Source organism: Lycium barbarum, chromosome 6 (assembly GCF_019175385.1).
Source record: "Lycium barbarum isolate Lr01 chromosome 6, ASM1917538v2, whole genome shotgun sequence".
In the NCBI taxonomy this organism is placed as follows: domain Eukaryota; kingdom Viridiplantae; phylum Streptophyta; class Magnoliopsida; order Solanales; family Solanaceae; genus Lycium; species Lycium barbarum.
This window is the reverse complement of record NC_083342.1, coordinates 12,360,709-12,377,683: the sequence shown is the minus strand read 5'-3', so window position 1 is coordinate 12,377,683 and position 16,975 is coordinate 12,360,709. Positions and strand designations below refer to the sequence as shown.

The following is a 16,975-nucleotide window of genomic DNA, read 5'->3' as shown; positions in this document are numbered from 1 at the left end:
TATTAAAAATTAAATACCCATGGGGCTTACCCCTTGTCTCGGGGTTTACGCCTCGTCAAGGCACATGTAAAATGTCCTGCCTTACTCCTCCGCCTTTTAAAACACTAATTGCAAGTGCATGACACTTTAGTCTTGGTGTCTCAATAATACATGCACACTAAAAAAGAACACAATTCTTCATAACACACTTTTAACTACGGCTTAATGCATATGCGTCCCCCTAAACTTTTTTTTTCTTTTCATTTTCACACCTCAATTAAGCGTTGTTCCTATTGAACCCCTGAACTCGTCTTCAAGCGTGTTTATCAAAACCCATTACCTTTAAATCATTGTTCAGCTACTTTTTCTCTGCCATTAATCTTATCTTGTCATCTGCACAAAAGTTAAACTTTTTCTTAATTGAAAAAGCATGTGAATCAAAAGCTATGTTTACAGGAAACTATCAAAAGAAGAAACCAAAGAGAAAAATTTAATCCTATTAGAAAGTTCTTATCAAGTTGAACTTGAAATGTCCATTTCATGACAATGCACCGAAAGGATCGAAACATTGTTAATTGTAAATTGCCTTCTATCTACACGCTTCCAAGAATAGAATAGATGAGACGGCTGTGATTGACAAAGCAACGGAGGCGGGGATCGTCGGGTTCTTATGAGTGCATTAACTAGAAATTGATTGAAACTTAAAGTAACTCCATTTATTTTCAAGCTTGCTCTTCCAACTGGCCTATCGTTCTCCTATATGAAAACATTCTTCTGCAATTACTCACAACAACACATCCATTCCCTTTCAAATGAAAAGAGGGGAGATGATACCATATGACTATCAGAGCCGATAATTGATGAAAAAATGAAATACCAACTTCGAGGAAGAATCAATGTTACCATGAATATATTAGGATGACTGGTGAGAGCAGAGACGAGAGAGTGAAACTGGTGATGTAGGTGAGCGACATACCATTAGTCGCTGCTCGATTGCCTGATAAAAGGCTAGCCCAAGGGACCTTAGCATCGTCCAGATCTGTGGATTGTGTCTGTGGGTCACCCGTAGCAATCCGTACTTGACTAGGGCTAGCGTCGTCTCCTCGATCTGAGCCAGCTGCTGCCTCTGGGGTTTTGTTCTTACCTTTATCACTTCCTTGAGCTACTCTCTGTGATGGTGAGAGCTACAATCTCAGCGCTGTTCCCCTGGGATTTCCATTAGAGTTTCCCCTCTCACTTGAAAATTTCATCAGAATTGGGGTCACTGCTTCCTATTTCAATGAAGGGTCCGGTCTGTCTTGGGTGACTTGTGAGCTTACCGAGCTCCCAATAGTGATGATCGGAACCTTCCTCGGCCGGCCTCGCTTCTTCGCCATCCGCCGCTCAGCGCAAGTTAGCGTAACCTACGCTGAGGGAGAAGCTACGCGCCGCTAGAGAGAGAAAAAAGTTAAAAATTATTTTTCCCGTAATTCTTTTTTAATTGACTATTAGAATCAAAAGGAGTGCTCACAGGTACCACATCAAAATTTTCAAACTTTTTAAGATTTTTTTTCCTACACAATGTCCTTGAGTCAAAATCAAGCCATCATTGTCTCTAATTATTTTTATGCCCAAAATAACACTTGCTTCTCTCGTATCTTTCATGTCAAAATTTGAAGACAAAAATTTTTTGGTCTCATTTACTATATCAAGATTAGAACCAAAGATAAGCATGTCATCCACATAAAGACATATAATAACACAATGACCATCAACAAGTTTTGTATAAACACATTTGTCTACTTCAACAGAGGTAAAATCATTACTTAACAAAACTTGATCAAATTTTCATGCCATTGTTTCAGAGCTTGTTTTAAACCATATAAAGACTTTATTAATTTACAAACTTTATTCTCTTGATCAGCTACTATACAACCTTTGGGTGCTCTATATAACTTTACTCCTCTAAATCACCATTTAAAAACGCAGTTTTAACATCCATTTAGTGAATAAATAATTTGTGAATATATGCCAATGCAAATAAAACACGAATAGAGGAAATTATAGTCACTAGAGCATAAGTATCAAAATAATCAATATTTTGTTTTTGAGTAAAGCCTTTAGCAACAAGTCTAGCTTTATGTTTATCAATAGAACCATCAGGATTATATTTCCTTCTGAAAATTCATTTACAACTAATCGATTTAGATCTCGGGGGTAAATCAACTAATTGCCAAGTATTATTTTGTAAAATGGAGTTTATTTCAGATTTGATTTTGTTTTTGAGTAAAGCCTCTAGCAACAAGTCTAGCTTTATATTTATCAATAGAACAATCCGGATTATATTTCCTTTTGAAAATCCATTTACAACTAATCGGTTTAGATCCCAGGGGTAAATCAACTAATCGCTAAGTATTATTTTGTAAAATGGAGTTTATTTCAGATTTGATGGCTTCTTTCCAATGAAATGCATGCGAAGAAGAAGTTGCTTCAGAAAAAGTTAAAGGATCATTATCAACAATATAAGTGAAAAAATCATTACCAAAAGATTTTTCTATCCTTGTTCTTTTACTTCTCCTCAAATCCTCAGTTTCAAAATCATTTTGAAGAACAGGAACAGTAGAAGTACTTTCTTTTTGAAAATTAGGAACATGAGAAAAATTATTAAGCTTTAAAGGAAAAATATCCTAAAAACACTCAGCATTTTTTGTTTCTACTATAGTGTTGCGTTTAATCACATCACTATTGATTACAAGAAATCTATATGCAGCACTATTTTAGCATAACCAACAAACATACAATCAGAAGTCTTGGACCCTATTTTTCTTTTCTTAGGGTCAGGTAACATAACCTTGGCAAGACAACCCCATACTTTCAAATATATCAAGTTAGGAGGATAACCTTTTCACAATTCATAAGGGGTTTTTCAAGATTTCTTGTAAGGAATTCTACTTTGTAAATGACAAGCAGATAAAATAGCTTCACCCCAAAGATTGTCTGGTGCACATGAACAAACAGTCATACAATTCATCATTTCTTTTAAAGTCCTATTTTTCCATTCAGCTACTACATTCGATTTGGGTGAGTATGGAGGAGTAACTTCATGAATAATTCCTTCCTTTTCACAAAAATCATTAAACAAAATATATTCTCCACCTCTATTAGATCTTACTTTTTTGATCTTCTTATTCAATTGATTTTCTACTTCAGATTTATACAACAAAAGCATTTAAAAAGCTTCATCTTTATTTTTCAACAAATATACTTTTGTATATCTAGAAAAGGCATCTATAAATGTGACGTTATATCTTTTATCACCTCTAGTCGTAGTTTGTTTCAAGTCTCCCAAATTAGTGGGCACTAAATCCAATAAATCAGATTCTCTAAACACAGAAGCATGCAATTTCTTAAATTGTTTAGCCTCAGCACAAATTTCACACTTATCAATATTTGAAAAGTTAACATTCGAAATAAGACCTTCAGAATGCATTTTCTTAATACAAGATGAACCAACATGTCCAAGTCTAGCATGCCATAAATCAAAAGAATCAATCAAATAAGCTGAAGAACTACTTTTTTAATCACAACATGCGAAACATTAAGTACAAATAAACCATGGTTATAATATCCTTTGCCCACAAAAACATTATTTTTTATTAAAGTAACCATATTATATTCAAATAAAACCTTCACTCTAGCTTTTCCTAATAATCCAACAGAGACCAAATTGGAACATGCAATACTTCAGTTAAAGCCAAAGGTTTTCCAGATGTGATTTTAAGAAGAACTTTTCCTTTTTCAAGAACTTTAGTGGTTCTTGAATCACCAAGATATATAAATTCTTCTCCTCTATTGACTTGGGTGTAAGATATAAAATTATTTTTATTGGCACAAATATGCCTAGTAGCACCAGAGTCTATCACCCAGTCACTCACACTGGTCTCAATGTTCTCTAGGGAAATGACCACAAAAATAATATCATCTGCTTTACCCAAATTAATTTTTGACTCAGCAGGATTGTCAATTTTCCCAACACTTTTCTTGAAATTTTTATTAATAACTTTGGGCTTGTAACCATGTTTATTTTCATTAAAAAGAGTAGGGATATACTTACCTACTTTAGTAGCATAATTCCAAAAGTAAAGTAGTTTAGCAAAGACAATTATAGTTGAAAGTATAACAAGAGTATAACCTCCAACACTAACAGTTTTACCAGCCAACCATGATTTGTAATCATATCAACAAGTAAATGTCCACCCGATCACGCCACTAATCTTGTACACTTCACTCTTGGATACACCATAAAGTATCAAAATCATCAAGAACATAAACAAGACTTTCTTCTACACCATAAAGTATCAAAATCATCAAGAACATAACAAAACTTTCTTCAACAAAACACGGCTAGATTTTCCATGCTTCATGACAACAAGAATTATCCTTAAGATTGTTGTAAAATTGTTGTGCAAAACATGGAAATAATAATAAATTCTTGAAAGCTTGAGGCGTATCGAAGACACTGTCCTTAAGGATAATTCACCTGGTGTAGGTGTATCCCTTAGGATTCAACAAGCTCTTCTAGTACAAAATTAGGAGCCAAAATCTAATAAAGATTTCACAAAGTAAGAACCCAACAAAAGAAATAAGAATAAGAAGAATTATTTGCTCTTGGTATTTTCTACTCCCCAAAATGAACATATACAAAGGTATATATAGGATCAAAAATTGTTATCATCAAATGACCATAACTATTGTGACCGTTTGGCAACAACCATATTTTATCAAATGAATGTTGCCATTTAAGGCTAATAAAATAATAATAAACCTTTGTATTAAATTCAATTGACCAATTGACCGTTGGTCCTCTCATTATTTTGAAATACTAAAATATATTATTTTTCTAACAATAACAAGATGATTATTAACATTCAAATTGGCCAAATTTTCAAAACTTGCTTATTTGGGAAAGTGTTTTTGTTAGAAGTGCTTTTTTTAATTTGTATTTGACTAATTAATTTGAAAAATACTTTTACCAATTTTGTTTGACCTAGGTTCCAAAAGTGCTTCCAGAGAAAATCTACTTTTTTCAACTGTTGAAAAACAACTTCTACTACAACTACTTAAGAACACTTATTGTTTTTTCCTACAAGTTTGGCCAAACAGTTCTAACTCTCCAAAATAAGCTCTCTTTTAGAGAAATAAGTAATTTTCACTTCCTAAAAACTTAACCAAACAAGCTATAAGGGAGTATATCACTAAAATGCTCCAAAACCGTCTTATGCAATTTTTGTTTGGATAAAACTTTTAAAAGAATAAATTCAGAGATAGACTTTTATAACATTAACATTTCTTGTGATTTGAGATATTATACTCACCTCCTTTGTTCTTACATGATCTCTTTGGTTGTTGAGGAGGAATATTAGATTGAAGAATGCTCTTGATCAGTTCACACTTAAAACCGAAGTCAAAGGAAAAGAGATGGAGCTGGTTCATTAGCTATGGGTTTAGACGAACTCATTAACTTTTGCTGAAATTCTATATTTGTATTGAAACGTTCATTGAGTACGTATAAATATTCAGTTGCAAACGCAATAAATAAAACGAGTTATGAATTTGATGGCAAGCTAAAAACCCAAAACCTTTAAATCATTGTTCAGCTACTACTTTGAAAACATGGACATGCTCTCTGATTCTTCACAAAGCATGTCCATGTTTACAGGAAACTAACAAAGCAAGTTTAAACCACAAAAGTTTAACTTTTTTTAATTGAAAAAGCATGTGAATCAAAAAGTATGTTCACAGGAAACTAACAAAGCAAGAAACCAAAGAGAAAAAATTAATCCTATTAGAATGTTCTTATCAAGTTGAACTTGAAGTGTCCATTTCATGACAAGGTATCGAAAGGATCGAAACATTGTTTACTGTAAATCACCTTCTATCTACACGCTTCCAGGAATAAAAGAGATGAGACGGCTATGATTGACAAAGTAGTGGAGGCGGGCATTGTCGGGTTCTTTATAGGTGCATTAACTAGTTGGAACTGAAAGTAACTCCATTTTCTTTCAAGCTTGCTCTTCAAACCGGCCTATCGCTCTCATCTATGAGAACATTATTCTTTAATTACTCTCAATAACACATCCATTCCCCTTTCAAATGAAAAGGGAGGGAGATGACTGGTGAAAAAATGTAATACCAACTTAGAGGAAGAATCAATGTTACCATGAATATATTGGGATGACTGGTGAGAGCAGACACGAGAGAGTGAAGTTTATGAAAGGGTTCCTGTTACAAAATTTAATATCACAAAAGGGTATATTTGAAAGATAATTGATAATTTATCTTCTAAATATGTTTTACTACAAAAATATCAAAATAAGTGAGATCCGTATAATATGTCAATATTACAAGGGAGGTTAGTGTTATCAAGGCAATCCTGAAAATCTCTGAAACTTTCCTAACTTTAAAACTAGCATTAAACATAGTACTTAACCACTTATTTAATAAGAAAGAGATTATTCTGTAAGAGCTTGTCCAGTATCACCTATACAAAAATGCATCTCAAGTGACAAGGCGAAGACATAATTCATATCTGCAGTCTTCAGTTCATTGGCCGGATGGTGGTCTCCTACATATTGGTATATTGAATTAAGGTATGATTCCATCTTCCTTTGATGACAAAGAAAGTTGTAGTAGCATATTCCATTTATTCACAATGTGGTCATATTTGAGGAGATAAGACTTAAGAGGTGGTACAACTTGTGACTTCGTAGTTTGCATAACGGTCCATCCATTGTCTGCATTTGTATTTCAAGACTTAAAATTAAAAGTAGAAATCACTTACTTTACAGCAGAACTACGAAATTGGTCAAAGTTTAAATAGTTTTATCTAGCTTCCATTTACTTACGGCTAGTACAAATTGACCAACAAGTAAAAGCATGTCACTATAGTTCCGGATACAGCAACAACTATGGACATTTATTTAAGAAATAAAGCCCTTGCTTTTCAAACTCTCAACAGAGTCCCTAATTATCTGCTCCATCTCAATAAATTGCAGTCCCAAATCCATCAACTTCTTAGCTCCATCCTTGGCCCTTAATAGTCCGGGTAGAGTATCTTTTGGCAACCTGATCCAAACAAGCAAAACACAACGGAGAAAATAACTACACTACTATATACTTTTAACTAGGAACTCAAATTGATCAGAGGGTATCTGCAATAGTTTGAGTCGTCAGATATCAAAAAGAATAACGTGAAAGAGAAGAAGCAGGAATAAAAAGATTCAGATACCGAAGAAAGCACTTAGACCGTTAAACATCAAGGACATTGAAATATTTCTAGTCTTATTTACTTCGACATCCCTAAGCTTGTATTTTAGAGGAAAAAAAAAGAAGGGAAACTACCAATAAACAGTAAGAGCAAGTCATGGAGCCGATATTCAAACTCTAATAAGATCAAGTGGCTTCAAGATGATGGAAGTTCATTTGAGGGAAATCCCCAGTTAACAATAGTCTTGATGAGAAGAAATTGTGTATAGTCTGTACATTTACATTATGACACCAGAGAAACAAGCACGTGGAGTGGGAAAGAAGAACAAATTTAGATTCAGAAAGCCATTGAGTTATTAAAGCAATTAGATCGATCATTTGAAAAGAAAAGGCACTACTTAATGAAGGGTTTATAGAAATTTATTTTTGTGGAGGGATAAGGAATGCCCGGTGATACTAGAACAGTACACCTCTAGTCTAGGATAATATGAAATATTCATTCCTCAAGTTTACTAGGCAAGAAAAGTTCAGAGTTCAGATTACAAGAGTATTACCTAGGAATGTTATATTCAGGGTAAAGCTCCGCAACCTTAGCCGCAAAGTCACCATAGTGAGTTATGGCTTCGACACACAGGTGCCTTCCTTTTGCTGATTTGTTTTCATAAACAAGAATATGAGCTAATGCCACATCCTTGACATGGACTAATCCCATAAAGAAATCTTGATATGTATCGGTGCAGCCTGAGTATAAACAAAGTGACAAAACATGTTGAGGAGGACACCAGCAACAAAGTTTCATAACTAAATATCCATCAGAAGATATTTAAAAGCTTTTAATAAGAATTCAAATTGAAGAGATGAAAAATAGGAACAACAATCTAACCCTATCCTAGAGCTCTCCTTGAAGACACGAGGAAAATAGAGCTCATTACTCAATGTTACCTTGAAGTAGACGAAGAATCATGAGCATGCTGGCATTAAGTGTTGGTGGGAGAATAGGGCCCATTACGGTTCCTGGATTCACCACAACAATATCCAAATCTTTTTCCTTGGCAAATTCCCAAGCATCTTTTTCAGCAAGTGTTTTTGACAGAGGATACCATACCTAAACCATAATAAGATTGACATCAATGTCATTTAAGGAACCAGTGCACATCACATTTAAAGGGAACTGATTAGAAATGTAAATGTACAAGAAAATTCAGCATAAATCAAAAGGAGTGGCCTAGTCTTTTTTTCACAAAATGCAAGCTAAACAAGTCCAGATAAAGTCGAGCTTTGCTCCTATATTTTTTGATGAGTTAGCCTAACTCACTGATTAAGATTTAAGAGACTTAATTAGTACCAAAGTCACTTTTTCTTCATCTTTCATGGCTTTCACGGTGATGTTGCATATATTTTGTTAGTTTTATAGTTGAGTCAATCGAATAAAGGGTTTAACCGTTAATCAACGGTATGCGTAGCAGTGTTTTCTTTTAATGAAGCCAATAGTCATTGATTAGATGAGGAAATCCCACATATAAAGTAGAGAATTTTACGCCAAACGTTACTGTCCACTAAAGCATAATGTCATAGACATTGATTGAAACATCGTATGCTTCAAAAGTGCAAAGGAAACATACAGTTCCACTAATTTCTACAAAGTTATTTCCACTCTTCAAAAGCACTTCAGTTCCACTCCTCCTTATTATCCATATGAGCACTAAAGCAACCACTTCCCGTACTCTTTTTCTCCGTCTCTTCTTTCTAAACTTCCACTCAAGCTTCACATCTTTGACAATCCATGACATCATCCTAGCCTTTGAATATTCTCAAGAGTAGACTCTCATCCAGTGACTCCAAGATGCTTTAAGGTTTAAGGAATTCTCTTATTTGTAGCACAAAAAGCTTCTTATTGTTCCTATCGGGTAGCTTAACCAAAATTATGTCATACTTTAACAATAACTTGATATTCTTGAACAACCTAACTTCTCTAAATTGAATTCTCGTTAGATTCTATTCACTAAAGTACAACTAAACATAACCTCATTAAATTATATGCAATTTCACTCAATACATGGATGAAGACACTATGTATGATACTGTAGGCAATCATAGAAGCAAATATGAAACTCAAATCTCAAAGTACAAATTTTAGTTATAAGCGAGAAATCTCCTGTGAGTTTAGCAGCCAACCCCAGTTGACCACGAGTTCGAACCTTGAAAAAGTATGGACCTGCCTCTCTTCTCTACCTCACTAAATTATCAGGCTTCTTGTAAGCAGCGCGATTTGAGCTCGTTACATGTATCCTACCCACATATTCTGAGTTGCGTCCTTACTTTTGAACCAAAACCTTGGAAGCGATAAAATCTCTTAAGTACGATTGAACAAGCATGTGCTCAATTTCACTCCAAATTATGAGTGAAGAAAACCAAGGAATACTACTTTTATTCATCAATCAGTCAGTCAACTGCACCTCATACCAAACTAAATACTAGGATCTTTAGGGCATATCATTTCAATACAAACTTAAAAAAGTAAAAGAAAATAGAACCTGTGATAAGAAGGGTGGCTAATGGAGTTGATCTTCTATCTTTTCTTCCTCTCTATTTACGATTTTAGAAGTTCGTGCGGCAGCAATCGTACACACTAGCAACTTTGGAATTAACATTGGACTACTGTCACGGTACCCAAATATGATAACATGGCACTAGACTTGTAACTCACCATGTTCACAAGACCTGTTCTTTCAAAACTAAGTTCAAAATCACATAATGTTTTATGAAAACCAAAACAATAACCAAACCAATCTTAAAATCATACCATTTCCTAATCCAAATGCCTAAGAAGCTGTTAAAATATTGTAAAAACGAGTGAGTTTCAATTACGATTAGTCAAATTGTTCTGTCCTATTTTAGCACCTCTACATTCAGTGTTTAAACCCAACAGTTTGAGGGAATAATCAAGCTAAGTTTTCACTCAATTCTTCCTTCCTTGTCTTATTTGTCGCACAGAAACGAAAACACAGTTACGTATCAGGAATGTTAAGAAACAAAGGCAAGTCAAAGACAATCCCAAACAGAAGAAATAAATGGAAACATGATAAGGGAAAGGTATAATTATGATAAAGAAGATAGGGGAAAAGTATGTACCCCATTCTGTTTGCAGTATTCAATATCAGCCCAGCAATCCTCATTCTTGATGCGATCAGCCGGCCAATTAGGACTTGGGATGATGGCAGATATAGATGAAGTAACCACCACACGCTTAACCCCGAGCTCCTTTGACGCTGTAAGTACATTAATAGTGCCTTTGATTGCTGGCGACAGAAGTTGATTCTATAATTCACCCAACCACAACCCCATTTAGATAACAAACAGGATAGCAAATTAATACCAAAACAACAAATCAATATGAAGAACAAGTAAATGAGCAATAGTAGAGGCGAAGCTAGAAAAATTAAATTTAGAACCACAATTACTAACACTTGATATCGCTATCCTAGAATTTAGAACCAATATAGTTCAAATTCTGGGTCCGTCACAGCCCCATGTAGAAATTAATACCAAAACTTCAAATCAATATGAAGAACAAGTAAATGAGCAATAGCACAGGCGAACCCGTCCTAGCTTTAATTCAAACCCCGTATTTGTATTAAAAGAAATCACTAGATATGTACAAAAAAAAGATTTAGAACCCAAAATTACCAACACCGATATCGCTATCCTAGAATTTGGAACCAATAAAGTTCAAATTCTGGCTCCGCCAATAGTGGTACTCTCTCCGTCCAATTTATGTGGCACTTTTCACTTCCCGAGAAGTCAATTTAACTAATCTTTGAAGTTAAATTGGATTAGATCAACTCAATATTTTAAAATTACAATTTAGATATTCAAAAACTACACGAAAAGTATTATAAGTTGCATTTCTCATGTCAACACGATGAAAAAATATACTTTAAAATGTTACGTCAAAGTTTACATAATTTAAATCTCGAAAAGTGCCACATAAATTAGCGCAGAGGAATTAAAAATTAGAGGGGTTTTAGAACCCACCTCAGGATCTTTAACTTCATCAACAATACAAGGTGAAGCAAGGTGAAAAACACCAACAACACCAGTAATAGCAGGTACAATGGAATCATAGTTAAGCAGATCAATCTGGTAAAGACGAAGACGGGATTCAGCCCCTTCTAATGCAAGCAAATGCTTCGTCTCTTTCTCATCATCTACAACCAATAAAATTAACAAAATTAGCAACTTTTCTTAACCAAAAAATGATACTCCCTCTGTCCCAATTTATGTGCCACCTTTCGCAGCATCTTGACATTCAAACAGTTTTTCTTTTACCACAATTTTTTATATGCCTTCTAATCATTTTGATTTGTCAATTATTGCGACTTTATAGTATCCAATTTATGTGCCACCATTTGACTTGACACAAAGTTTAAGAAAGAAAATAATACCTTTTGAAAGTTGTGGTCTAACACTAACCTTAAACATTTGTAGGGTTATAAATCATTTCATTAATGGCAAAAGAGAAATTTTAATGGTAAGTTGTTTCTAATTATAGAACGATGATATTATTTTTGCGATAGACTAAGGAGCCGTTTGGACATGATTTCATCTCATGAGATGAAATCATGTTTGGACATGCAATTTGAATTTCTTAAATTGCAGTTTTTTTTATAAACATAAAAACCCCACAAGTTGTGAAAACCATCAAAATTTTCTCAATTCTTATACAATCTTACCAAATGAGTAAATCATAGTTCATAACAAAATTAATACGCTACTAGAAGACCTTTCTAAAAAATACAATATCAATTGATCAAACTTTAGTTCAATAAAAGGAAAATTTAACATGAATAGTAATGTAACTACTCTTTAATATAATCCTCCCACATGGTACAAACAATATATCTACCAACTTATAGTTGGTAAACATGATTGGTAAATATATCTATCAACTTATGGGTATGGGTCAAATTTTACATTTACATTTATTTCAATCATGATTTCAAAAAATATAAATGTAAAATTTGATCAAATTTGACCCATACGTTTATATTTTGTAAGAAAAGACCCATAAGCTAGTAGATATATTTACCAATCATGTTTACCACCTATTTGTATTAAATATTAATCTGCAAGTTGGTAAAATATATTTACCAATTATGTTTACCATATGAGAGGATTATATTAAAGAGTAGTTACATTACTATTCATGTTAAATTTTCCTTTTTATTGAACTAAAGTTTGATGAATTGATGTTGTATTTTTCAGAAAAGCCTTCTAGTAGCGTATTAATTTTATTATGAGATATGATTTACTCATTTGGTAAGATTGTATAAGAATTGGAAAATTTTTAATGGTTTTTACAACTTGTGGGCTTTTTATGTTTAAAAAAAATCTGCAACTTAAGAAATTCAAATTGCATATCCAAACATGATTTTATCTCATGAGATGAAATCATGTCCAAATGGCTCCTAAAAAGAAAAGGGTGACACATAAATTGAAACAGAGGGAGTACTTTTTTAGTAGTTTTTAAATACTCCCTCCGTTCGCTGTTACTTATTCAATATACTAAAAATAAATTTTCACTTTTACTTATCACCTTTAGCATATCAAGAGAAAACCAAAGACAATATACTATTTTTCTTGTTTTACTCTTAATATTATTTAACATTTTCAAATTATACACCAATTAATATAAGTATTATGGTACAATACATACTTAATTTATTAATTCTTAAGGATGTGCAAAGTTAATAGTGAACAAGTAAAAGTGAACGGAATGAGTATATAAATTTTACCGCAGAAAACTTAAAAAGATTCCATATTGGCATACACCGTCATAATAAAAAGGTTCGACTCTCAAAATCCGAGCCGTGTCACATAAATTGAGACTGAGGGAGTAAAAGGACAAAGGGACTAACTGAGATCTTTAACGGTGGCGTTAACGGTGTATCCACGTTCAAGTAGAAAACGGACCAGCCATGAACCAATATAACCACTGCCTCCCGTTACACACACTACTTCACCTTCTCTCTGTGCCATTTTTATCAACTAATTAAATGTTTCACTGGAAAAGTGAAAAATGAATTATCAGTTAATACCAGTGAAGAAAGATAGATGAAAAAGGATAATGGAAAATAAGCATGCGGGTTTGTGTGGTGTTTGGAAAGTGATTAGTGATTTAAAGGGAAAGTTCGAAGGACGAACAATGCTATAGGTGATTGTACAAAGTGCATTGGAAGTTGTATTTTCAGAATTGTTGATCTCAATGTGTTTAAGGGGTTGTTTGGTTGTTGGTTAGAGTTTGGTAGAGGTTAGTTATTAGGGAATTTATATATGTCCCTGTTTCAATTTATGTGATGTGATTTGATTAGGTACGGAGTTTTAAGGAAAAAATGAAAGACTTTTGAAACTTGTGTCGTAAAACAAGCGCTATTTGTGTGGCCGCAAATAATTTCATTAGGGTAAAATGAGAAGTCTTAAGTTAAGTTATTCTTAAATATAGTTTTTTTTTTTTTACATATTAAAAAGGAATGTGTATCATATAAATTGGGATAGAGGGAGTATAAAAATTATATATTAGTTATTTCATTTTCTATACTGCATGAAAATAATATATAGATTCTCCCGTAATTTATCTACAATTTTTGTAGTTCCTGCTATTTTTAATTTATTTCTAGAGGCTGGCGACATTTTGAGGTCTAATTTTTGCTAATATTTTAAAATCATTTTAGTGTCTAGTGTAATCTTTTATGTTAATATTTTAAAATTTGATGGGTCTTTCTCGGTGTTTATGGTTAAATCTTTTTTTTTTTCCACTGGTTTCGTCAAATCTAACATATAAAATTGGACAAATATTTTATAGAGATTAAAAGTGTTTACTTTTGACAAACTTAAAGGACCAAAATTGTTAAGAACATACTTAAGGTACTATTTTAAATCTATGAAAAGGCTCAAATATGCCGCCGAACTATCAGAAATGGCTCATTTGTGCCACTCATCAATAGTTTGGCTCATTTATGTCATCGTCAGTTACCAAAATGGCTCAACCATGCCATTTTTCATTAACATCGGTTTTACAATACCTGATATGACACGTGGCCTCCAATTAGATTATGGTTGTGGGCGGGTAGGGTGTATGGGTCGGTTTTTATTAATTTGGGATTTAAAATTGAGCTGGTTTAATTAAACGACATAGACCTCTAATAGGAGGCCACGTGTGATATCTGATATTATAAAACCAGCGATAATGAAAAATGGCATGCATGAGTCATTTTGGTAACGGACGATGGTATAAATGAGCCAAACTATTAATGAGTAGCATAAATGAACCATTTCCAATAGTTCGATGACATAAATGAGCCAAACTATTGATGAGTGGTATAAATGAGTCATTTCCGATAGTTCGATGGCATATTTGAGCCTTTCCCGTTAAATCCATCCTCAAGCATAAGGGACCATTTTTGTCATTTTCTCAAAATAAGCATGCTTCTCTGAGCCTTGTTTGGACAGTGATTCAAGGGAAAGATTATATTGAAGGAGCACACTGCTATAGGTGATTGTACAAAATGCAACCGAAGTTGTATATTTCAAAATTGTGGACTCTTATAGGGTTAAATTTAGAGATAAAAGTCAAAAACACACCTCAACTATCACTTTTTTTTTGTGTTTCATACCTGAATTATCGAAGTGGGACTTTCCTACCTAAGCTACCGCCAGATAGTTAGCAAAACACACCTCAACTTATATATGATGGTGGGTGTACTACACTCTCTTTTTTTGTTTAAAAATGGTGTCACGTGCCACTCCACGTCAAGGTCGGAGCTACATATGACGAAAAAAAACACTGTTTATACATGGTTAAAATTATTTTATATATATATATATATATATATATATATAGTAGATGTTGAACCCCTTTCGTTTCTTCGCATGATTACTTTTTTATATTTTGAACCTCCTTAGTGAAAATTCTTGCTCCGTCACTGCGTACAGGCTCTGATTAGCAAAACTGAGTGGTGGGGGAGTGCTAGAATTTCTTGTATCGTCCTTAATGGGTGATTTTGTCTATATGATTTGAGTGATTCTTACTTCATTAACTAACTTTTGAAATTAAATTAGGTTCAAAGCCTCAAAGTCCATTCTTATTAGCCTTTACCTCCACCTTTTAATTGTGGATAGTACTATTAGGTAATCTTGATGATTTGTACAGATAACTTAATTGCATAAGCGCTTGATCATATTTTGAATTTTCAGAGATCATTCGAAAAGATAATCATTATATGACACACTTGTTGTCATTACCTAACTTAAGATGCAATCACTGTATCGTCATTCGAAAGTACTAAGAGCCTGGATTGGCTTATAAGTTGCCTATAAGTTGTTTTCAGCTTTTTTAAGTGTTTGGCTGGCCAGCTTAAAGCCATTTTGTGCTTAAAATAAGCCCAAAAAATTAATTGGGTTTATTTGGTTTAACTTATCTAAAACATTTTTTTTACGCGGATTGCCCTTCTTTTGGGGTGGTCTTTAAATTTTGCCCCTCATATTTGTGGTCTTTAAATTATGCCCCTCATATTGCTGGTCTTTAATTTTTGCCCTTCGCATTGCAATACTGAGCGTTCACGCAGAAATCATGAGGTTCTGAGTTCGAACCCCCGCTCAAGCATAAATTAAAAAAGAAAACTGCAAGACAAGGTTTGGGTCGCGTGTATGCCGGACCCGGCATAAACTTATAAAGGAATTACCAAAGTTATGCCGGATCCGGCATACTCATGCCCTATGGGCAGACTTGACATAAGTATGCCGGGTCCGGCATAACTTTGGTAATTCCTTCATAAGATTATGCCGGGTCCGACATAACTTTGAGATCTCATGTCAACTTTTTACAGATTTTGTGACATCAAAATTCTCTATTAAAATTCAAATTGTTTTTGTGTCAATGTGGCCTAAAGACTTTCTTTGCTACATTTCCTGTATTGGATATATTATAACTGCTCTTGTTAATTTATTATTATGGGGTAGTGTTAGAAAAGAGTAGTTGTCGTGATTTTGTTCCATTATATCTAAGCCTAGTTTTTCATGTACGATACTGTAAACGACCATACAAAAAGAGTGTAGCCCAGGTGCGCGCAAGCTGACCTGGACACCACGATTATTTAAAAAAAATGTTGATGAAGGAAAAAGAGGAGGTAACTGACTGAGATCTTTAACGGTGGCATTAACGGTGTATCCACGTTCAAGTAGAAAACGGACCAGCCATGAACCAATATAACCACTGCCTCCCGTTACACACACTACTTCACCTTCTCTGTGTGCCATTTTTATCAAGTAAGTAAATAAATGTTTCACCGGAAAAGTGAAAAATGAATTATCAGTTAATACCAGTGAAGAAAGATAGATGAAAAAGGATAATGGAAAATAAGCATGCGGGTTTGTGTGGTGTTTGGATAGTGATTAGTGATTTAAAGGGAAAGTTTGAAGGACGGACAATGCTATAGGTGATTGTACAAAATGCAATGGAAGTTGTATTTTCCAAATTGTGGATCTCAGGGTGTTTAAGGGGTTGTTTGGTTGTTGGTTTGAGATATGCAGAAATTAGTTATGAAGAGTGGCAGAGCCAGGATATTTACTGTCGAAGGGGTTTGGATAAACCCCCTTGGCCCTTCCTCCCTCCACCCCTGGTTATGAGGGAATTTATGTATGCAGTCCGTCTCAATTTATGTGGTATAGTTTAATTAGAAACGGAGTTTAAAAA

The 16,975-nt window shown here is 33.8% G+C and overlaps 1 protein-coding gene across 2 annotated transcripts; it reads right to left on the bottom strand.

Moving 5' to 3' along the window:
* Window positions 1–6,705: 6,705 nt before the first annotated feature.
* LOC132600807 (cinnamoyl-CoA reductase 1) lies at window positions 6,706–16,671 on the bottom strand. 2 transcript variants are annotated; one of them, XM_060314206.1, is made up of 6 exons: window positions 16,419–16,671; window positions 11,260–11,432; window positions 10,357–10,542; window positions 8,167–8,329; window positions 7,779–7,965; window positions 6,706–7,083 (listed from the first exon to the last, which is right to left on the bottom strand). In XM_060314206.1, the coding sequence occupies exons 1-6, from the start codon at window positions 16,537–16,539 to the stop codon at window positions 6,939–6,941; spliced, it is 975 nt and encodes a 324-aa protein (XP_060170189.1). In that variant the 5' UTR covers window positions 16,540–16,671; the 3' UTR covers window positions 6,706–6,938. The 2 variants fall into 2 exon arrangements, with proteins under 2 accessions (XP_060170189.1, XP_060170188.1); XM_060314205.1 differs by lacking the exon at window positions 16,419–16,671 and adding an exon at window positions 13,143–13,489.
* Window positions 16,672–16,975: the final 304 nt, after the last annotated feature.